This window comes from Equus caballus, chromosome 9 (genome assembly GCF_041296265.1).
Source record: "Equus caballus isolate H_3958 breed thoroughbred chromosome 9, TB-T2T, whole genome shotgun sequence".
NCBI classification, from domain to species: Eukaryota; Metazoa; Chordata; class Mammalia; order Perissodactyla; family Equidae; genus Equus; species Equus caballus.
In genome coordinates, this window is record NC_091692.1 from 59,431,246 (window position 1) to 59,456,096 (window position 24,851).

Sequence of the window (24,851 nt, forward strand, 5' to 3'; positions counted from 1 at the left end):
AATGAGATAGATCTAGATGTATTTATATGGAAGCTCTTCAAGACAGAAAAAAGCAATCTGTAGAATAATGTACATATTATGTATACAATAATGTATACAATCTGTAGAATAACGTATAAAGTCCCATTTATGTAAATAAGCCAAACCAAAACTAGCTAAACCAGTCTGTAATGAATAGAAAACTGTCCACTGGTTACACTCAAAGCTCTTAGCTGTGGTTCCCTTTGTGGAGGTAAGTGGAATAAAGAATGACTAAAGGGCATACTTTTAAAAAATTATTTTATTGAACTCATATTGGTTTATAACATTGCGTAATTCCAGGTGTCTATTATTATATATCCGTTTCTGTATAGACTGCATCTTGCTCACTCCCAACGGTCTAGTTTTTATTCATCACCATATATATGCGCCCCTTTACCCCTTTCGCCCTCTCCTAACCCCCTTCCCCTCTACCCAACCCTTTTACTTTTTAATCTATATAACACTGTGTTGGAATTTCTTCTACAACAAGGAGTTATTCATGTAGTTGTTGTCTAAAAATGTTAAAAGACTTTAAAGAATGAATACAAAAAGGTTATCCATAGCCTAATTCCAACAGAGTAAAAAGTACGAAGTCAGAAGTAAGTTTTTAGAAAAAAATAGTTGGAGTTTTAACTTCATGATCCAGTCCCCCCTTTAATTAGGTAATATATAAATGAAACTGTTAAAAATTAAGTGAACAGAATCACATCAAGGAAAATCTGCACATCTATTTTACTTCCATTAGAAACATATCATCCATATAGAATTTTGGTCCACTTTCCTCTCCTTTACCTCTACCATTCAAACTTGAATACTTCAATTTTACTCAAGTAAAAGCAGAATCATTTATCTGACATGAGACCTAAATATTTCACATCATTAAAGTAATAAGATTTAACTGAATTAAGTGAGCTCTTTATTATTTCTCAGGAGTAGTAACTCATCTTTCCTACATGTTATTTCCCTTCACTTTTATTTATGTGAGTTACTAGGTAATGCATGACTTTTTCCCACATCCAGTAATACAAGTGTGCATAAATGTTATTTATAACATCAGTAGCTGGATCCATCAACAATCTTCAATTCATGTTCAATTCCCATTATTATATGACATTTCCATAATACTTTCAGATGTTTTCGTCAATCTCACACTGTACAACATCACTTGTAAAAATTAAGATGTTAATTAAAAAACGTTATTAACGTTCTAGACTAAATAATGCTGGGCCCACTCAGAGTGATGCTGTTGAGAGAGGTCCTTGGACAGCTACTGCTTCAATCTCAACACGGCCTCCCTGCAAAGAAAACAAGCAATGTTTAGATCATTTTGTACAAATTGAGAGGACTCCAGTAACATCCCCTAAAAACATATGTAACTAACAGCAATACAGCATTTTATTTTTTGAGGAAGATTAGCTCTGAGCTAACATCTGCTGCCAATCCTCCTCCTATTTTGTTTTTGCTGAGGAAGACTGGCCCTAAGCTAACATCCATGCACATCTTCCTCTACTTTATATGTGGCAGGGATGCCTGCCACAGCATGGCTTGACAAGTGGTGTGTAGGTCCGCACCCAGGATCCAAACTGGTGAACCCTGGGCCACTGAAGTACAACATACGAACTTACCCACTGTGCCACCAGGCCAGCCCCCAATACAGCATTTTTAATATTAAACTTTTCAAAGAAGCAAAGGAGGATGACATATTCACTAAGAACCTATGCTGGCCAGGTTACCCTGCTGAACACATTTGTCTACATTAGCTTATGTGATTCTCACAGCAGCTCTGTTAGACAAGTGTTCTCTCCTCAATTCACAGAACGATACACTGAAGCTTAGACAGAAAGGTTAATTAACCTGTCCCAGGAAACAAAGCTAAATGGCTGTGGTTCAAACCTATGTCTTGTGATTCCAAGTTCTGAGCTCTTTCTGCTATACCTAATATCTTAGTAAGTTTGATGATACTGACAATTCCAAGTAACGACCAATTAAAGCAATAAAAATACCACTCAAAGGAGATAAATCCTTTTTTAGTGGAGAATTACAAGTGAAAGTCAGTAAGAGTTGCTTGTTTATAGGTAGGAATATCATGATTCTAAGGGCACAGGAAGAGCTTCTAGTTATAATAGAAAACCAAAGTAAAAATGGTAAGAAATATGTGAGCCACTGGTGTTGAGACTATTTTTCTAACGGAAGGTCTAGACTTTTTATTATACAAGAGCCAAGTGAAATTTTTTCTGCAGAACTCACAAAACTGACTTGTTTATAGTCCCTAAGTAACATTACAACAATATAGCTGCTATTTTGCTTTTTCTCACAATTTAAGTACTCTGATTCTGTTGTGTTCATGTGTGGCCTTAATTTTTAATTTTCTTAATTTTGTTGGAGGGCGTCCTTTTAAAAAAAATTTATATTTTATCAAGGTCATAATAGTTTATAACATTGTGAAATTTCAGTTGTACATTATTATTTGTCCATCACCACATGTATGTGCCCCTGTACCCTCTTATACCCACCCCCTACCCCCTTTCCCTCTGGTAACCACTAATCTGTTCTCTTTGTCCATGTGTTTGTTTATCTTCCACATATGAGTGAAATCATATGATGTTTGTCTTTCTGCGTCTGGCTTATTTTGCTTAGCATAATACCCTCCAGGTTCAACCACGTTGTTGCAAATGGGAGGATTTTGCCTTTTTTTATGGCTGAGGAGTATTCCATTGTGTGTGTGTGTATCTTCTTTATTATCGTCTTTATCCTTTCATCACTTGGCCACTTGGGTTGCTGCCATGTCATAGCTATTGTGAATAATGCTGCAATGAACATAGGGGTGCATAAGTCTCTTTGAATTGTTGATTTCAAGTTCTCTGGATAAATACCCAGTAGTGGGATGGCTGGATCATATGGTATTCCTATTTTTAATTTTTTGAGAACTCTCCATATTGTTTTCTGTAGTGGCTGCACCAGTTTGCATTCCCACCAGCAGTGTATGAGGCTTCCCTTTTCTCCACAACCTCCCCATTTGTTACTTTTTGTCTTGGTGATTATAGCCATTCTAACAAGTGTAAGGGTATATCTTAGTGTAGTTTTGATTTGCATTTTCCTGATGATTTGTGATGCTGAACACCTTTTTATGTGCCTATTGGCCATCTGTATATCTTCTTTGGAAAAATGTCTGTTCATATCCTCTTGCCCATTTTTTATCAGGTTGCTTTTTTGTTGCTGAGTTGTGTGAGTTCTTTTATGTATTTTGGAGGTTAACCCCTTGTTGGATATATGATTTGCAAATGTTTTCTCCCACTTGGTAGGTTGTCTTTTCATTTTGTTCCTTTGCCTTGCAGAAGCTCTTTAGTCTGATGAAGTCCCATTTGTTTACTTTTCCTTTTGTTTGCCTTGTCCGAGTAGACATGGTATTCAAAAAGATCCTTCTAAGACAACATCAAAGAGTGTACTGCGTATATTTTCTTCTAGGAGTTCTATGGTTTCACATCTTACCTTCAAGTCTTTAATCCATTTTAATTTTTGTGTATGGCGAAAGATAATGGTCTACTTTCATTCTTTTGCATGTGGCTGTCCAGTTTTCCCAACGCCATTTATTGAAGAGACTTTCCTTTCTCCATTGTATGTTCTTAGCTCTTTCATTGAAGTTTAGCTGTCTGTAGATGTGTGGTTTTATTTCTGGGCTTTCAATTCTGTTCCATGGCTCTGTGTGTCTGTTTTTGTGCCAGTACAATGCTGTTTTGATTACTATAGCTTTGTAGTATATTTTGAAGTCAGGGATTGTGATAATTCCAGCTTTGTTCTTTTTTCTCAGGATTGCTTTAGCTATTTGTGTCTTTTGTTGCCCCATACGAATTTTAGGATTCTTTGAAGAATGTCACTGGGATTCTGATTGGGATTGCACTCAATCTGTAGATTACTTTAGGTAGTATGGACATTTTAAATATGTTTATTCTTCCAATCCACGTGCATGGAATATCTGTCTATTTCTTTATGTCATCATCGATGTCTTTCCATAACGTCTTATAGTTTACATTGTATAGGTCTTTAACCTCCTTGGTTAAATTTACTCCTAGATATTTTATTCTTTTTGTTGCAATTTGTAAATGGGATTATCTGCTTGAGTTCTCTTTCAATTAATTTGTTATTAGAGTATAGAAATGCAACTGATTTTTTAAGTTGATTTTGTACACTGCAACTTTGCTCTAGTTGTTGATTATTTCCAATAGTTTTTCAATGGATTCTTTAGGACTTTCTATATATTCAGAATCCCGTCATCTGCAAACAGTGAGAGTTTCACTTCTTCCTTTCCAATTTGGATACCTTTCATTTCTTTTTCTTGCCTAATTGCTCTGGCCCAAACCTCAGTACTATGTTAAATAAGAGTGGTGAGAATGGGTACCCCTTGTCTTGTTCCTGTTCTCAGAGGAATAGCTTTCAGTTTTTCACCAGTAAGTGTGATGTTGGCTGTAGATTTATCATATATGGCCTTTATTATGTTGAGGTACTTTCCTTCTATATCCATTTTATTGAGAGTTTTCATCATAAATGGGTGTTGGAGCTTGTCAAGTGCTTTCTCTGCATCTATCGAGATGATCATGTGATTTTTATTTTTCATTTTGTTGATATGGTATATCACATTGATTGTTTTGCAGGTGTTAAACCATCCCTGCATCCCTGGTATAAATCCCACTTGATCATGGGAGACAATCCTTTGCTGTATCCAGTTTGCCAATATTTTGTTGAGGATTTTTGCATCTATGTTCATCAACAATCTTGACCTGTAGTTTTCATTCTGTGTGTTGTCCTTGTCTGGCTTTGGGAACAGGGTGATGTTGGCCTCGTAGAATGAGTTAAGAAGTGTTCTGCTTCCTTCAATTTTTTGGAATAGTTTAAGAAGGATAAGTAATAAATCTCTGAATGTTTGGTAGAATTCTCCTGAGAAGCCATCTGGTCCTGGACTTTTATTTTTGGGGAGGTTTTTGATTAGTGTTTCAATCTGTTTACTTCTGATTTGTCTATTCAGATTCTCTATTTCTTTTTAATTCCATTTTGTGAGGTTGTATGAGTCTAAGAATTGATCCATTTCTTCTAGATTGTCCGATTTGTTGGCATATAGTTTTTCATAGTATTCTCTTATCATCCTTTGTGGTTCTGTGGTATCCATTGTAATTTCTCCTCTTTCATTTTTAATTTTATTTGAGCCTTCTCTCTTTTTTTCTTAGTGAGTCTGGCTAAGAGCTGGTCAATTTTGTTTATCTTCTCAAAGAACCAGCTCTTAGTTTCATTGATCCTTTCTATTGTTTTTTTATTTCAAATTCATTTATTTCTGCTTTAATTTTTATTATTTCTCTCCTTCTGTTGACTTTGGCTTTGTTTGTTCTTCTTTTTCTAGGTCTGTTAGGGTTAGTTTAAGATTGCTTATTTGAGATTTTTCTTGTTTGTTAAGGTGGGCCTGTATTGCTATGAATTTCCCTCTTAGGATCGTTTTTGCCACATCCCATATGTGCTGGTATGGTGTATTTTCATTTTCATTTGTCTCCAGACATTTTTTGATTTCTCCTTTAATTTCTTGAATGATCCATGATGAACACTGTAGCATGTTGTTGAGTCTCCGTATATTTATGACTTTCCCAGCTTTTTTCTTGTAGTTGATTTCTAGTTTCATAGCATTGGTTGAAAAAGATGCTTGATATGATTTCAATCTTCTTAAATTTATTGAGGCTTGCCTCGTTTCCCAACATATGGTCTATGTTTGAGAATGTTCCATGCGCACTTGAGAAGAATGTGTATTCTGCTGTTTTTGGATGGAACGTTCTCTCTATATATCTATTAAGCCCACCTGGTCTAGTTTTTTGTTTAATTCCACTATTTCCTTGTTGACTTTCTATCTGGATGATCTATCCATTGGTGTAACTGGGGTGTTAAGGTCCCCTACTATTATTGTGTTGCTGTTAATATCTCCTTTTAGGTCTGTTAATAGTTGCTTTATATAGTTTGTTGCTTCCGTGTTAGGTGCATACATATTTATAAGTGTTATGTCCTCTTAGCGGAGTGTCTCTTGTATCATTATATACTGCCCATCTTTGTCACTCATTGCCTTTTTATCCTGAAGTCTACTTTGTCTGATATAAGTCTGGTGACACTTCTTTTCATTTGCCATTAGCCTGGAATATCATCTTCCATCTCTTCAATCTGAGCCTGTGTTTGTCTTTAGACCTGAGATGTGCTTCCTGGAGGCAGCATATTGTTGAGTATTGTTTTTTAATCCATCCAGCCACTCTGTGTCTTTTCATTGGGGAATTCAATCCATTTACATTTAGAGTGATTATTGATATATGAGGGCTTAATGCTGCCACTTTATCACTTGTTTTCTGGTTGTTCTATATTTCCCTTGTTTCTTCTCCTGTATACTTTGGACTGCCAATTCAGTGTGGTGGTTCTCTATGATGGTTTTCTCTTTATTTATTACTTATGTCTCTGTTCTGATTATTTGTCTAGTGGTTACCATGAGGTTTGTATAAAAAATCTCTTAGATGAGACAGTCCACTTTCTGATAGCCTCTTATTTCCTTAGTCTAAGCAGGTTCCACCCTTTTCCTCTTCCCCAGCTAAGGTATTGTTGTCACAACTTATTCCATTTTGTGTTGTGAGTATGAAGTTAAAATGAAGTGATTACATTTATTTTTGATGTTTTCCTTCATCTTCAATGTTAAAATTAAGTGTTTGCTAACCTGTTCTGATAGAGAGCTGCAGTTTTCTGATTTTGTCTACCTATTTATCTCTTTGCTCAAGGGTTTGTAAACGTATGAGGGCCTTCTTGATCATTTCTTGTAGGGGGTGTTTTGTGGCAATGCACTGTCCTAGCTTTTGTTTCTCTGGGAAAGATTTTATTTCTCCATCATATCTGAAGGAGGTTTTCAGTGGATAGAGTATTCTTGGCTGAAAGTTTATATCTTTCAAAATTTTGAATATATCATTCCACTCTCTCCTAGTTTGTAAGATTTCTGCTGAGAAATCCGCTGAAACCCTGATGGGGTTCTTTTGTAGGTTATTTTCTTCTGCCTTGCTGCCCTTAATATTTTTCTTTGTCAGTGACTTTTGCCAGTTTTACTAATACATGCCTTGGAGAAGGTCCTTTTACACTGATGTATTTATAAGTTCTATTAGCTTCTTTTACCTGTAATTCCAGCTCCTTCCCCAGGTTTGGGAAGTTCTCAGCTATTATTTCTTTGAACAAGCTCTCTGCTCCTTTCTCCCTATCTCCTCCCTCTGGAATACCTATAATCATTATGTTGCATTTCCTAGTTGAGTTGGATATTTCTTCACTTCTTTTTAGCCTTAGTTGTCTCTCCTCCATCTGAAGCATTTCTGTATTTCTGTCCTCTAAATTACTACTTCTGTCCTCCATAACATCAGCTCTGTTATTTAAGGACTTGAGATTTTTCTTCATCTCATTCATTGTGTTTTTCATCTCCAACATTCCTGACTGGTTTTTCTTTATAGTTTCAATCTCTTTTGTGAAGAATTCCCTCTGTTCATTAATTTTATTCTTGATTTCATTGAAGTGTCTGAGTATTCTTACAACTCGTTGAGTTTTTTTATGATAGCTATTTTTAATTCTCTGTCATTTAGATTGTAAATTTCCATGCCTTCAGGATTGATTTCTGGGTGCTTGCCACTTTCCTTCTGGTCTGGAGTATTAATATACCTCTTCATATTATTTGATGGGGTGGATTTGTGCCTTTGCATAGTGGTAGTATCTGGCCTCAGATTTCACCTGCTGCCACTGAGATAGAGCAGAAGCTGTGTGTTCTGAGCCTGCCAGAACTCTGGCAGCTATGCCTGTTCTTTGGAAGCTGTGCTGACAGGATCCATCTGCATTTGCCTGCTTGCTGCTGCTGCTTTACAATCGCATGTGCAGGCACTCAGGCTGTTGGGCCAAGCTGGTGCACCAAGCGGGGAGGAGGGGTGATTTCTTTCGTGTGCATGATCCCCTGCACTCTGGCTATACTCATTGTCCGCCTGGCTTGGTGTAGCTGCCCCTGCGATTGCTTAGCTGCCTCAGTGTGGGGTGTTCCCACAGACTGGGAGGTAACTCCTAGTGTACAAGCATTCCCACAGAGGGCTGCCTTCTCTCTCTCTTCTCCTCTCAGGGTTGCAAGCCAGCTGCCGCCAGCTCCCGCCCCTAGGTTGCTGCCACACTAGAGAGAAAGGCAAGCCCCTTATCACCTTCTACTGCCTCCTGGGGAGGTCCAGCAGCCCCATCTTCAGAAACAGGGCTTTGTGGATCTCATAGACGTCTATCGTGTTGTGTGAATGTCCTCTGTTGGTTTATGAATGTCCTTTTTGTTGTATCTTAGGGGAAAGAGACTAAGGGAAGAGCTCACTCCACCACAATGCTGACATCACTCCTAATTTTCTTAATTTTTTAAGACAAATTTTTAAAAATTTCTTAAGTCTCTTAATTTTTTCCCCATGCATCTAATATTGGGTGGTTCTTTTTAGACTTTAAGTTCCTGAAAAGCAGGGAGTATTTCATTTTTTCTTTTTAAAAACTTCCATCCACAGAGCTTAGCTTGTTATGTTCAGAAAACAATGTAGAAGTTTAAAAGTGTGTACATTAGCCATTTTAAAGTGTACTTACTTTGGGCAAAGCAACAACCTGGTAAGCAGCTCTGGCAGGAAAACCACTCTTGAAATCTAAATTGAAAAGAATTTTGTTTTAGTTTTCAGACATTGTATTGTTACTCAACACTGCATAATCAAGGATCTGGTGAGTGCTTCATAGATGAGTCAGTTCTTAGATATAAGCAACATTGAAAAAAGAAGTTTACGTTCACATTTGTTTGATAAAATACTTTGCCATATGATTCCTACGACATTTAATACTTTTTGAAATGCCTTAGCTTTCTGGAAAAAAATGAAAATACACACATATTCTGACACTTTGATATTGTTTGATGTGAACGGGGTTTTGTTTTTGAAGTGATCCTAAAAGACAGCTACCTAAATAGGGAACAGCTGCCCATCTCCAGAAATTTTGGCAGGAAGCTTCTCTGCTAACTTTGGTTTTCTCTAGCCAATTCCTTAGCAGAGAATAAGTAATGATGTTTTGCCCATGTTATACCTGTCTCATTTCACCAGGTGGTAGGGACACCCATTTTCTCCACTAGAACAACAATGTTAATAATGATAGATTATATTTACTCAGTACTTACAACACACCAGCATATGTTCTAATGTGTTTACATGTTATATTAACTCATTTAAATATTCCAACAACCCTATGGGGTTTTACCCCATTTTGCATATGAGGAAACCAAGACATAGAAATGTTAAGTAACTAACCAGCTAATGATGGCTCTGAGAGAGCCAGAATAGAGATGGTGGCTAGACTGCATCATAGCAATAATCAATACAATCTATGAGTTAAAAAATTATTAGGACGTCTTAGAAAACTTGACAAGGGTGTAACAAAAGCTTTAGGAAAATGGATTTGCTGGGTTGTAGGATATTATTCTAGGGATCACAATAGAAATGTCTTGGATCTTTCTTATGGGGGCGTATGTTTACAATCAGACTGTTCATTCTTTTAGGGCAGGATCTACGACAATTTCTTTAGGATCTCCTCTCAGTCTTATTTCATAATGGACACTCATTAAAGTTAACAGATTCGCTTCTCTTTAAAATGGAAAACAGTAATAAAGTCAAATTACTTACACTGTTTGTAGATTTCATTGACAGTATTGAAGTCATTTATGTCAGCCAGCAGAACAGTTGTTTTTACCACTAGAAGATACATACATTGTCATTAGGTTCAGCTACTTGGTCTGAACAAAAACATTCCCTTGAAAAACGGTATATGGTTCTGTGACTGTCTTGATTAAAATGGGACTGAAATTAAAATAAGTTTAAAAAGCAGTAGGGGCCAGTCTGGTGGTGTAGCAGTTAAGTTCATGCACTCTGCTTTGGCGGCCTGGGGTTCACCAGTTTGGATCCTGGGCAGGGACCTATGCACTGCTTATCAAGCCATGCTGTGGCAGGCGTCCCACATACAAAATAGAGGGAGATGGGCACAGATGTTAGCTCAGGCCCAATCTTCCTCAACAAAAAGGAGGATTGGTGGTGGATGTTAGCTCAGGGCTAAACTTTCTTTAAAAAAATAACAATAAAGATATTGCATAACACATTATTGGATGCCATGCGTTCTTCAAAAAGATCAAAGAAATATCAAACAGAAATGTGAAGTAATATCAAGTTGCTCACCATTGGTGAAGTCACAGCCTGCAGCTTTCAGAATTTCACCCATGTTTGTAAGAGCCTGTGAACCAAGGCAAGAAAGGCCTAAGTCACTGAGGTTATATTAAAGCTTTCACTCAATTCAATTAATCATCTTTTACTAATACCTCCTTAAATAGCTTATGCTCCAGAAAAATTCTCCCTTTTCTACTTTTTCTAGGCCACCTCCATACAAGTGAATTGCCTCTTGGCTTTCCTTTAACAGACGAATCTTTCTGAAACACAGTGAGCAGTTGTCTCCTTTTGTGAGTAAAAAGGGTTGGACTGAAGTTTCTTCCTCAGTGCTAGAATGTGTGAAGTTCTCAATGTTGACTAAGCTGAAACAGAAAGAATTTCTACGGTTCCTAACTCTATAACACTTTGAAGATAAGTATGAGCAAGTAAGCATTAAAACATGTTTTCTGTTAAAGCAATATTTGATTTTAAAGAGTTCTCTTATTTTTTCTCAAAAAACAATATGAGTAAATCATGTTTATGTTTGGCACTCTGGCTTTCAAACAAACATCATTTTTTCACGCTGTCCATAACCTATTATTTTTTCACTTCAGTTTTCCTCTCCACTTTACTTGTCACACTATAATATTTGAAGATACTTTTGTTTTTTAGAAAATAACTTTCTAGCCGTTGCCTGCCCTGTGGGACAAGGGATTGTCAGAGATCTCAGAGAGGACTGAGGCTGGGTGGAGCTCCAGAGGCCGGCTCCGCGGCCCGGAGGGGAAGCTCCAGAGTTCCGCCAGGGCAGCAGACAAAACTTTCTGTCTGCCATTAGCGGAGGGGCTATGCCCAGCATCCACAACACCGGGAGGGTCCCGGAGAGGAGTATATCAGGCAGGGCAGCAGCTGACCAGCTACCACTGAAATCAGGATCTTCGGCTATCCCCCAGACAGGGCAAAGGGCTCCCCGAGTTCCTGGGGAACAGGACTGGGGCTGGGTGGAGTTCCAGCGACCCAGCTCCATAGCCTAGGGGGAAACCCTACAGGCTCACAGCAGCCTCAGCGAAAGCCTCTGCACAGCACTAGTAGAGAGCACCCATCTGGCAGCCACAAGGCTGGAAGACCCCGGGACAAAAGTAGCATAGCTGGGTGAGCTAACCACAGACTGCAGAAGGTGCCAATAGCTCTGCTGCGACCCATACTGGACAAGTGAGATTTTGTGGGTGCCGAGAGTGACGGAGCGGCAAATATAAGTGATCCTACCCCTGGCCGCTGGAAAAGCCCATAAGACTGTTGCAGACCCCAAGGAGGGAGCACGTCTAGGTGGGCTGCAACAGTAGGCACCAGCAGCCTGAAGCCCCCCCGTGACGGCCCCCACGGCAGAAGAGGGAATCCAAAGGACCACTGTGACTACAAGGAGGGGCCCAGGCCCAGTTAGCAACTGCGGATAGGGTTCCTGGTTGGTGCAGTTTAAACAGCTGCTGCCCCACCACACCAGCAGAAACAAGTGGAAGGAGCAACTAAACTCTATCTCTATGCGGAGGCACAAATCTACAACATCAAGCAATATGAAAAAATACATTAAATCTCCAGAACAGAAGGAAAATAACAAATACACAGAAAACAATCCCAAAGAAAATGAAATATATAACCTAAATGACGATGACTTCAAAACAGCCATCATTAAAATACTCAATGAGTTAAGAGAGAATTCAGATAGACAACTCAACGAGTTCAGGAGCTATGTCACAAAAGAGTTTGATACGATAAAGAAGAACCAAACAGAAATACTGGAAATGAAGAACACAATAGAGGAGATTAAGAAAAATCTAGATGCACTGAACAGTAGGGCCGATAATATGGAGGAAAGAATTAGCAATTTGGAAGATGGGAATATAGAAATGCTGCAGGCAGAGGAGGAGAGAGAAGTAAGACTAAAAAGAAATGAAGAAACTCTCCGAGAATTATCAGACACAATTAGGAGATGCAACGTAAGGATTACAGGTATACCAGAGGGAGAAGAGAAGGAGAAAGGGGCAGAAAGCCTATTCAAAGAAATAATGGCTGAGAACTTCCCAAATCTGGTGAGAGAGATGGATCTTCAGGTGACAGAAGCCAATAGATCTCCAAACTTTATCAATGCAAGAAGACCAACCCCACGGCATATAGTAGTGAAGCTAGCAAAAGTCAACGACAAGGAGAAAATACTAAGGACAGCCAGGCAAAAGAAACTAACCTACAAAGGAACCCCCATCAGGCTATCAGCAGATTTCTCAGCAGAAACCGTACAGGCTAGAAGAGAGTGGAACGATATATTCAAAAATCTGAAGGACAAAAACCTACAGCCAAGAATTCTCTACCCAGCGAAAATATCCTTCAAATACAATGGAGAAATAAAAACTTTCCCAGATAAACAAAAATTAAGGGAGTTCATTGCCACAAAACCTCCTCTTCAGGAAATCCTCAGGAAAACCCTCATTCCTGAAAAATCAAAAAAAGGAAAGGGGCTACAAAACCAAGAGCAGAGGAGATAAGTAGAAGGACAACAACAGAGAGTAGCAGCTCTTCATCAGAACAGATTAAACCATGGGACGAGAAACAAAGGAAATTGAAGAAAACCGGAAAACAAAACATAATATGGTAGTGGTAGGCCCCCACATCTCAATAATCACTCTAAATGTAAATGGATTGAACTCCCCAATCAAAAGACACAGAGTGGCAGGATGGATCAAAGAACAAGACCCAACAATATGCTGCCTCCAGGAAACACACCTCAGCCCCAAAGACAAACACAAACTCAGAGTGAAGGGATGGAGAACAATACTCCAAGCTAATAATGAACAAAAGAAAGCAGGTGTTGCTATACTAATATCAGACAAGGTAGACTTCAAAGCAAAACAGATAAAGAAAGACAAAGAGGGACAGTATATAATGATAAAAGGGACTCTCCACAAAGAAGACATAACACTTATAAATATATACACACCCAACACAGGAGCACCAAAATTTGTACAGCAACTCTTAATAGAACTAAAAGAAGACATCAACAACAACACAATAATAGTAGGGGACCTCAACACACCATTAACACCAATGGACAGAACATCCAGACAGAAAATCAACAAGGAAATAATAGAATTAAATGAAAAATTAGACCAGATGGACTTAATAGATATATATAGAACACTTCATCCAAAAACAGCAGGTTACACATTCTTCTCAAGTGCACATGGAACATTCTCAAGGATTGACCATATTTTGGGAAACAAAGCAAACATCAATAAATACAAGAGAGTTGAAATAATATCAAGCATCTTTTCTGACCATAATGCTATGAAACTAGAAATCAACTACAAGAAAAAATCAGAGAAAGGTGCAAAAATGTGGAGTCTAAACAGCACGCTTCTGAACAAACAATGGATCATTGAAGAAATTAAAGAAGAAATCAAATATTATCTGGAAACAAATGAAAATGAGAACACGACATACCAAATCATTTGGGATGCAGCAAAAGCAGTCCTAAGAGGGAAATTCATCGCAATACAGGCTCACCTCACTAAACAAGAAAAAGCTCACATAAGCAACCTCAAACGACACCTAACAGAACTAGAAAAAGAAGAACAAACAAAGCCCAGAGTCAGTAGAAGGAGGGAAATAATAAAAATAAGAGCAGAAATAAACGATATTGAAACAAAAAAGACAATAGAAAGGATCAATGAAACAAAGAGTTGGTTCTTCGAAAAAATTAACAAAATCGACAAACCTTTAGCCAGACTCGCCAAGAAAAGAAGACAGAAATCTCAAATAAATAAAATTAGGAACGAGAGAGGAGAAATCACAACAGATACCAATGAAATACAAGGGATCATAAGAGAATACTATGAAAAACTATATGCCAACAAACTGAACAACCTGGAAGAAATGGACAAATTCCTAGACTCCTACAACCTCCTCAAACTGAATCAGGAAGAAATGGAGAATCTGAATAGGCCAATCACAAGTAAGGAAATAGAAACGGTAATCAAAAACCTCCCCAAAAATAAGAGTCCAGCACCAGACGGCTTCTCTGGAGAATTCTACCAAACATTCAAAGAAGACTTAATACCTATTCTCCTCAAACTGCTCCAGAAAATTGAGAAAGATGGAGAACTCCCTAACACATTCTATGAAGCCAACATCACTCTGATCCCCAAACCTGACAAGGACAACACAAAGAAGGAGAACTACAGGCCGATATCACTGATGAACATAGATGCAAAAATCCTCAACAAAATTCTGGCAAACCGAATACAGCAATACATCAAAAAGATTATACACCATGATCAAGTGGGATTTATACCAGGGACACAGGGATGGTTCAACATCCGCAAGTCAATCAACGTGATACACTACATCAACAAAATGAAAAACAAAAACCACATGATCATCTCAATAGATGCAGAGAAAGCATTCGACAAGATCCAACACCCATTTATGATAAAAACCCTCAATAAAATGGGTATAGAAGGAAAGTACCTCAACATAATAAAGGCCACATATGACAGACCCACAGCCAACATCATACTCAATGGACAAAAACTGAAAGCCATCCCTCTGAGGACAGGAACAAGACAAGGGTGCCCACTTTCACCACTCCTATTCAACATAGTACTGGAGGTGTTGGCCAGAGCAATTCGGCAGGAAAAAGAAATAAAAGGAATCCAAATAGGTAATGAAGAAGTAAAACTCTCGCTGTTTGCACACGACATGATCTTATATATAGAAAACCCCAAAGAATCCATAGAAAAACTATTAGAAATAATCAACAACTACAGCAAAGTAGCAGGGTATAAAATCAACATACATAAATCAGTAGCATTTCTATACACTAACAATGAACTAACAGAAAAAGAATTCAAGAACTCAACCCCATTCACAATCGCAACGAAAAGAATAAAATACCTTGGGATAAACTTAACCAAGGAAGTGAAGGAGCTATACAATGAAAACTACAAGACTTTCTTGAAAGAAATTGACGACGACATAAAGAGATGGAAAGACATTCCATGCACATGGATTGGAAGAATAAACATAGTTAAAATGTCCATACTACCTAAAGCAATCTACAGATTCAATGCTATCCCAATCAGAATCCCAAGAACATTCTTCACAGAAATTGAACAAACAATCCTAAAATTCATATGGGGCAACAAAAGACCATGAATTGCTAAAGCAATCCTGAGAAAAAAGAACAAAGCTGGCGGAATCACAATCCCCGATTTCAAAACATACTACAAAGCTACAGTGATCAAAACAGCATGGTACTGGTACAAAAACAGGTCCACAGATCAATGGAACAGAATTGAAAGCCCAGAGATAAAACCACACATCTATGGACAGCTAATCTTCGACAAAGGAGCAGAGGGCCTACAATGGAGAAAAGAAAGTCTCTTCAACAAATGGTGCTGGGAAAACTGGACAGCCACATGCAAAAGATGAAAATTGACCATTCTTTTTCACCACACACCAAAATAAACTCAAAATGGATCAAAGACCTAAAGATTAGGCCTGAAACAATAAGTCTTCTAGAAGACAATATAGGCAGTACACTCTTTGACATCAGTTTCAAAAGAATCTTTTCGGACACTATAACTCCTCAGTTGAGGGAAACAATAGAAAGAATAAACAAATGGGACTTCATCAGACTAAAGAGCTTCTTCAAGGCAAGGGAAAACAGGATTGAAACAAAAAAACAGCTCACTAATTGGGAAAAAATATTTACAAGCCACTTATCCGACAAAGGGTTAATCTCCATAATATACAAAGAACTCACACGGCTTAATGACAAAAAAACAAACAACCCGATAAAAAAATGGGCAGAGGACATGAACAGACATTTCTCAAAAGAAGATATAAATATGGCCAATAGACACATGAAAAGATGTTCATCATCGCTAATCATTAGGGAAATGCAAATCAAAACTACAGTAAGATATCACCTTACACCCGTTAGATTGGCAAAAACATCCAAAACCAAGAGCGACAAATGTTGGAGAGGTTGTGGAGAAAAAGGTACCCTCATACACTGTTGGTGGGAATGCAAACTGGTACAGCCACTATGGAAAACAGTATGGTGATTTCTCAAAAAGTTAAAAATAGAAATATCCTATGACCCAGCCATCCCATTACTGGGTATCTATCCTAAGAACCTGAAATCAGAAATCCCAAGAGTCCCTTGCACCCCTATGCTCATCGCAGCATTATTTACAATAGCCAAGACGTGGAACCAACCTACATGCCCAGAAACTGATGATTGGATAAAGAAGATATGGTATATATACACAATGGAATACTACTCAGCCATAAGAAAAAGACAAAATTGGCCCATTCGCAGCAACGTGGATGGACCTCGAGGGTATTATATTAAGTGAAATAAGCCAGTCAGAGAAAGACGAACTCATATATATGACTCCACTCATAGGTGGAAGTTAATATATTGACAAGGAGATCTGATCGGTGGTTACCAGGGAAAAGGGGGGGTAGGGGGAGGGCACAAAGGGGGAAGTGGTGTACCCACAACATGACTAACAATAATGTACAACTGAAATCTCACAAGGTTGTAATCTATCATAACATTAATAAAAAAAATAAATAACTTTCTAAACAGGTAATACATGATTATGGCAAACAAATTCAAAAGGTGTAAAAAAGCATGAACAGTGAAACGATGTCTCCCAACCCTTACTCCCCTTCTCCTCAGTTTCCTACATCAGAGGTAAGCACTGTTTCTAGTTTCTTGTATATCCTTCCAGAGACAGTCAATGCTTGTACCAGCATAAATGTATATATCCTGAGACACACACACATACACAGATGGTAGCAATTATGCATGCTGTTCTGCATCTTGGTTTTATTTTATCACGTAACAATTTATCTTGGAGATCTTTCCATATTAATTTAGTTGTATGGATCTAGCATGATTTAGGTAACTAGTTCCCCATGGATGGACACTAAGGTTGTTTTCTATCTTTTTCTTTTTTTACAAATGACTCAGTGAATGCATTACATTATAATTTAATTCTATTTATTGGGTTAGAATTGTATTCCCCATTCTTATTTAAATGAACATACATGGTACTATTTGATATTTCTCTCTTGCCAAAAAATGTTGACGTTTACTTCTATGGTAGTGTGTTTTTAATTTTTCTTTCTCCAGGTCAGTTGCCCTGATAAGAAAATTTCCCAATCCATGTGAAAGTTGCAAGATGTAATCTGATTTCAATAATTTAGAATTTCCCCCCTCCAGTTTTATTGAGATATAATCGACATATAACATTGTATTGCTTTTAGGTGTATAACATAATGATTTGATGTATGTATATACTGTGAAAATGATTACCACAATAAGTTCAGTTAGTATCCAATAATTCAAGTTTAAAGTCACCTTGGAAAGGTGGAATCTTTTTGTTTGGTTGTCAAATGATTCATTAGATTTCCAACTTTTAAGACATAACACTGTCTTAAATCAATCAGTAAGTCACTTAAAAAAGCATTTATCTGGTAATCTGTATAAAATAAAACAGCAAAGTGAATTCTTAATACTCCTCAATGTTGAAAATAGTAGACAAGAGAACATCAAATGTGGAAAATGACTTACTTGTTTAGCTTCTTCTGCCACCCCTCCTGGCACAAGCTGTCCACTTGAAGGGTCCATGCCTATCTGTCCTGAAATGTAAACAGTCTTGTCCACTAACACGGCTTGACTGCAATGAATAGAAATCCAGTGTATATAAAAAATATAAATATAAACATAAAATTCAATGCTAAAATATTTCTTTGCTAGGACACAAAGCACAAAATGTAAAATAAAAAAATTGATAATTAGACTTCATTAAAATTAAAAACTTTTGCTTATTGAAAGACATCTTTAAGAAAATAAAAATGCAAGTCACAGATTGGGAGAAAATATTTGCAAAATATATATCTAACAAAGGACTTGTATCTAGAATATATAAAGAACTTATAACTCAATAATATGAAGACAATTCAATAATAAATTGACAAATGATTTGAACAAATACTTCAAAAATGAAGAGCTAAGGAGTACATGAAAGATGCTCCACACTATTAGTCATTAGAGAGATGCAAACCAAAACCACAATAAGATACCACTATACACAATAAGACATCACTGACAAGTACTGGTGAGGATGTGGAGCAACTGGAACCCTCATACATCATTGATGGAAATGCAAAATCGTACAGCCACTCTGGAAAACAGGTTGGCAGTTTCTTAAAAATTTAAACATACAACCCAGCAATTTCTTTCTCAGGCAACTAATCAAAAGAAATGAAAACATACGTCCAAAGACTATACATGAATGTTCATAACAGCATTATTCATAATAGCAAAAAAGAAAAACAAAAAAACAACGAATAAAACCACCCACTAATAGACCCAACTAAAAACTACATATTAATTGATTCCACTTAGATGAAATTCTTGGAAACACAAAATAATAGCAGCAGAAAGTAGATTAGTAGCTCCCTGAGGCCAGGGGTAGGGGTGGGGATAGACCACAAATGGGTATGAGGGACATTTTGGGGGGGTGATGGAATTGTTCTAAAATTTGGCTGTGGTAGTAGATGCATGACTCTATACACATTTACTGAAAACTCATGGAACGCTACACTTAAAATGGGTGGATTTTATATGTACCTTATACCTCAAAAAAGCTGTAAAACAAAAAAAATGCAATGCCAAGAGCACTGTAAGAAAATAAGTAATTATTCTCAGACAAGATTAACCACTGCTTGTTGAAGGGTAAATTAAGGATCTATCTGTGAGGATACACTTCATTTCTGCAGAGTGTTTACTTGCCAAACTGAATTTTTCTGTAATGAGGATGCTAAATTTCAGAATAAGGATAAAATCAGGCTAAGATAAAATCATAAAATAAGGATAAGGACAAAAGGAAAAAAAGTAAGCTACAGTGAGCCCTAAAAAGAGTCAAACAAATCAACTTAAAAGGAAATTTATTAGTTTTTGGATAAAGAAAGTCTCTTTCTTTTTCATTGCAGTAAAATATATATAACATAAAATTTACTATTTTAACCATTTTTAGGTATACGATTCCGTGGCATTAAGTATCCCATTTAAAAAATATTGATAAAGAAACCTTAATATCACTTTAAATTTAGAAGTAAAATTTGTTTTACCATTTCTATGCTCATTTAGAAACAGGATATTTTCATTTCTGATCTTCTAGTTCTCTCTATTTTGTTTCCAACATGCTCCAAACTTTCCTATCTTTTACTTTATGAAGTTTCCCGATTTTCTTGACCATATCTTTTCAGTTTATAATTTTAAATATAAAATTTATCATCTTTCTTCATCATTTTTTGAATAAGAGAACATTCATATAGTTCAAAAATCCAGAAAATATACAAAGCTTCACAATGAAAAGTCTCCCTTCTATCCTTATCCTCCATCTGCTCAGATCCCTGCCCTACAGAGAATCATTGCTCTTCTTTATATATTCTTCCCAAGTTTCTTTGGAAACTTTATATATATGAAGAAATATGTGAAGAAAAACAAACATAAATTTTCTCCCCCCGTTTACACAACATACAGTATATTAAACACTCTTCAATACTTTGCTTTTTTTCACTCAACAGTATATCATGATCTTTCCATAACTATTTGTAGAATGCTGCCTTATTCTTTTAACAGCTGCATAGTATTTCACTGTATGGGCGTACTTTAGTGACCATAGATTCCAATATTTTGCTATTGTAAACAAACTACACCGAAAACCATCACGCACAAATACATCGGCTTCCCTGGGCAAGTAACTAAGCCTTTCTTTCTTCTGAACCGCAAAGGTTTATAGTGTGGCTCCTAGTATGGGCTTTGGAGAGCCGAAGAAGGTAGATTTAAACTTGGCAACAAGATTTAGAAAGTCTAGGAATTCTTCTCAACTATCTGGCTTTCACCCTGGCCCACAAACAGATCTATTGAGTTTGTTACTGTGGAAGCTTTTCTTAGGTTGAATATTATCAGCTAACGTTGTTTCTATTAACTGTCCTGTGTAAAATCAGGCTACCCTAGGCCCTTGGCAAAGTACCTTTAACTCTCCCCAGATTTGAATCATAGTTTAAGCCCATATGCATTATCACTGATCAAAAACTTTACAATAGTAAAAAGGAACTCATTTATTCTCAGAAAATTAAAAAGTAAGCCCTGGACCTTTGACACTGTATGAGCTATGTGAGTTACCTCATAGATCAGTAAAGAGATTGTTCATAAAAATAATTGGATAGTTGACCCTGAGTATAAGAATCCTGATATCCATTGACAAGTCATTAGGCTCCAGGAAATTTTAAAGTGTATTTCCTACTTCCAGGTCAAAGTGTAATAATACTTTCAAAAGCATCCTAGTATTCTCATATCATAATCTATGCCAAATGGACTATCATTTCATTTTATTTATTTCATTTATAAAATTTTATGACTATTTGGACGGTGTGTTAGCAAATCAGAAAGCAATGCAATAGTAATGTGATGTTGAAATCTCTCAAGGTTCTGTCCCTGAGTATTTCTGAAATGTGCTGAGCTGATTAGTTACTTAGTAACCACACCCCATCCATCCCAATGCCAGGGACTGAAGGTTCGACACATTTGAATTCTTCCTGGAGAAGACTCAGCATTTTCAAAAAGTATACTCACTACAAACTCCACGCACAAAAATTCTTGTTTCCAAATGGTTCTTAAAACATGTCCAATTAACTTTATCAGGATATAACTAGTTAGCTGGAGTGCAGTTTTTTCTTAAACATAAAATACTGAAAATTAGCACCATTTCTAGTGGCCATTTTTGGATGCAAAAAAGCACAAGAGGCACAATGTCCTAGAAAGTCTCCACATAAAGAAGCTGGTTGATGTCTTTTCTCAAGTCATGCTGGTAAATTTGTATAATGATTCCCTCCTTTTTTGCTTGCAGCTTTATAAAGATAGCTGACCCCCACCTCCGAGTCAGGTAGGGATATCACTGCCATGCTTTCTTTCTTGGACAAAGTACACACTCAAGAAGGTGTATGCTCCAGGCTCTACCGTCACTTGGTTTTGGTTTTTGTTAAGGGTAGCTTTCGTTCTGAAGCAAACCACTGGGCGGTTGAAGGAGAGGGATCAGGACAGAAGGAGGAAAGATTACTGATTTTTACTTTTACTGTAAGACTCCTTTAACTATTCTTAATGTCTTCTCCAAATTACTATCAGAATTCTCTCCTTAAAAGAGATCTGATCATGTCACTTCCTCTTCAAAAGCATTTGATAGCCCCTCACTGCACACCAAACGAAGTTTACGCTCTTCAGTCTAGCATTGGGAACCATTCCAATCCAGACCTTGCTAAAAGTTAATTTTTAGCAAAAGGCAAAACAAAAATTCAAAGTTCCACTCAACTGGTGTTTCACAAAGCGTAGATAATACACAGACATTGAATCACAGTAAGGAAATGATTCTCTTCTCAATTCTTTTTCAATTCTTCTGTGCAGGGGACAGTAAACTAAATGATTAAGATTGAGCTTTGGAGCTCACTGCTTAAGTTCAAATTCCATCACACCAGCTCTTAGTGGTGTGATTGAGCAAATTATTTAACCTTGCGTACATTATTTTCTTCATCTGAAAAATGGGGACTATAATAGTAACCGTGCACATAAAGAGCCCAGAACAGTGCCCAAGCTGAGTAAGCATCAATAAACGTTAGCAATTATGACTTCAATCCTCTGATTACATGAAGGAGAAAAAATAACATTTTTAGAAAACAAGTTAAAGAAACCTATCACTTTCAACAAAAAGAGAGCAGGTTTTGGGTTCTGAGCCAACTACATATCTAGTAGAATTTAATAACACTTTATTTAATTAATTTATTTTTTTACTGTTACCTTCTATTGGGTTGCTTTCTATTTAGAGCACTGCTGTAAAGTTTCCTTTTTAAATCTGTTAAAAAAAAAAGTGAGCCACCTCAAGGAAAAGTGTTAAGATAGGTGGTACAAAGATTTGGCAAATGAAAAAGAAGAGTAAAAGTGGTATGTGGATTACTAAAACAGCCTCTAAAAAGTCTTTATGCCATGTGTTCCTCCACCTCTATGCCCTGTCATTCCTTTCACCTAGAATGCCCTTCACTCCATGACTTCCTGTTGAAGTCCTCAACAAAGTAATTTAAAAATCAGGGGTCACCTGGTGGCGTAGTGGTTAAGTTTGTGCTATTGTGTGCTCTGCTTCTGTGGCCCAGGGTTTGGTGGCCCACATTCTGGTGTGGACCTACACACCAGCTCATCAAGCCATGCTGTGGCAGCATCCCATAATACAAAATAGAGGAAGACTGGCACAGGTGTTAGCTCAGCAACGATCTTCCTCAAGCAAAAAAGAGGAAGACTGGCAACAGATGTTAGCTCAGGCCCAATGTTCCTCACTGAAAAAACCCCATCAAACCTCACAACAGTACTATAAATGGCAAACCCAACTTTCAAACCCAACTCAAGCACTACCTCTCACAAGGAGCCTTCCTAAATCTTTTTCTTCCTCTGCCCCAAGTTAGCATCATTTTCCTCTTTTGCCACTTCCCCTCCCCCATGCTCCCTCACTCCCACTGCAGTTTTTAACCCTACTATAATAATTACTGTTCTGTTACTTATAAGTGCTATTTCTCATGGCAGTGTTGTATAGAAGGGGGAGCTAGGGCTTGTTCAAACAAAGCTCTGTCACTTACAGACTGTCCGACCTTGGACAAGGTCACTTTGAGCTTCAGTTTTCTTTTTGTAAAAGGGATAGGACTTAGAGAAGAAGGTGCTTTTCATGGTGCCTGCCAGACAGCATGGACTAAATTAAAATGTTTCTTTTTCTTTCCCTCATATGTGTGAATGTCTTTTACACTGGACTGCTCTCAAACATTTTTGTATCCCCTGCAGTACGCAGCATACAGTAGGGTACTCAATGCATGTCTGTCATAGCCCAAGTGTGTCAGCTGTAGAAGTGTTTCTAGCTGTAGTTCTAATTTTAACAGTGAACAGACACTATAAACTATACATTTAAAAAGGAAAAATGGAGAAAGGGTTACAGGGCATACTTTAGTGAAGAGTTAAAAATAAAAATTATATTAAGAAAAAAAGTCTCTAAGAGTGCATATGAAAAGATCCAATAAAGTGGCAACATCTTAAAATAAACTTAAAAAAAAAGAGAATTAGGGGGGCCGGCCCGGTGGCCTGCTGGTTAAGTTTTGAGGAGGTGTGCTTTGGCGGTCCTGGTTCATGGGTTTGGGTCCAGGGTGCCCACCTATACCACTTGCCAGCCATGCTGCTCGGCAACCCACACATAATGTGGAGGAAGATCAGCACAGATGTTAGCTCAGGGCTAATCTTCCTCAAGCCAAAAAAGGGAATTAACCTTTTTATTTAACAGGGCTTCTGACAAGTGGAAATAAATGTACACAGGGTACACTTTCTGACCAGTATACACATATTTAGCTACAGCATGTCAGGCAATCTTAGAATATGATCTTTGTTGTGATTTGTATTTGATTTTACTAGTGGGAAGTAAGCATGGGCAATGAATTCATAAACATCACAAGGCATTTATGCATTACTGTAAAAACCAGTGTCTCTCTGAGATGTGCGGGGATTTGCTAAGTATTTCTGTGAAAAGAACTCAGCCCTCCCCAGGACACCCACATCTGTGGATGGGATTACTCCTTTAAATAAGGAGTGGGTTGGACCAAATATTATGCTAAGTGAAAAAAGTCAGTCATAAATGACCACATACTGTAGGATTCCATTTAAAGGAAATGTCCAGAACAGGCAAATCCATAGAGACGGAAAGTAAACTAGTGGCTACCAGGGGCTGGGCGAAGAGCAGAAGGGAGAGTGGCTGGTAATGGGTATAGGGTTTCTTTTTGGGGTGATGACAATTTTCTGAGATTATATAGTGGCGATGGCTGTACTACTTTGCGAGTACAATAAAAAAATCACTGAGTTGTACACTTTAAAGGGGTGGATTTTACGGGCATGTGAATTATATCTGGATAAAGCTATTACAAAAAAAAAAAAAGTCCACAAACAAAAAATGGACCGCTTCTAACCGAAGGGAGCGTATAACCAAGCGAGGCAGCCCCAGCTCGGGTTAAAGTTCCCCGGGGAGCAGTGGGGCTCCTAACTAGCCGTGGGTCTCCGGGTGCGCGCTCCCTTTCCCGGACGCAGTTTCCTGGCGCGTCGATGAAGTTGGCCGATGACCCCGAGGCCCACCACAGCTCTGACCCGGAGTGGTCAGTCCCAAACCCCCGACCCTGCACGCCCGGAGTCGGTCCGTGTTCCCACATGCCTTGTTACCTGTAGGGACCAATGGCCCCTGGGGCTTTCGCGGTGCTGATCACCTTTCTAATCAAGGACGACATGGCTAATCCTTTTCTCGAGATCCTTATGAGAGAACAACTCCGTACACTACCCCGACTCCCGTCTCTCGCGGCTAACCAGCTCAGTACAGACTCCCTGCAATAACGCGTCTCCCGGTGGTTTCGCTCGGCATTCTGGGAGGTGTAGTTTCTGCGAGACTCCGGGCCACGTGGAGG

General features: G+C 37.9%; 1 protein-coding gene across 1 annotated transcript; it reads right to left on the reverse strand.

Moving 5' to 3' along the window:
• Positions 1 to 301: 301 nt before the first annotated feature.
• RIDA (reactive intermediate imine deaminase A homolog) lies at positions 302 to 24,788 on the reverse strand. The gene is given in 6 exon segments (NM_001309285.2): positions 302 to 1,316; positions 8,662 to 8,717; positions 9,738 to 9,806; positions 10,284 to 10,338; positions 17,887 to 17,992; positions 24,613 to 24,788. Coding segments are annotated over 6 exon segments (414 nt in total). The 5' UTR covers positions 24,678 to 24,788; the 3' UTR covers positions 302 to 1,253.
• Between the last annotated feature and the right edge of the window lie 63 nt (positions 24,789 to 24,851).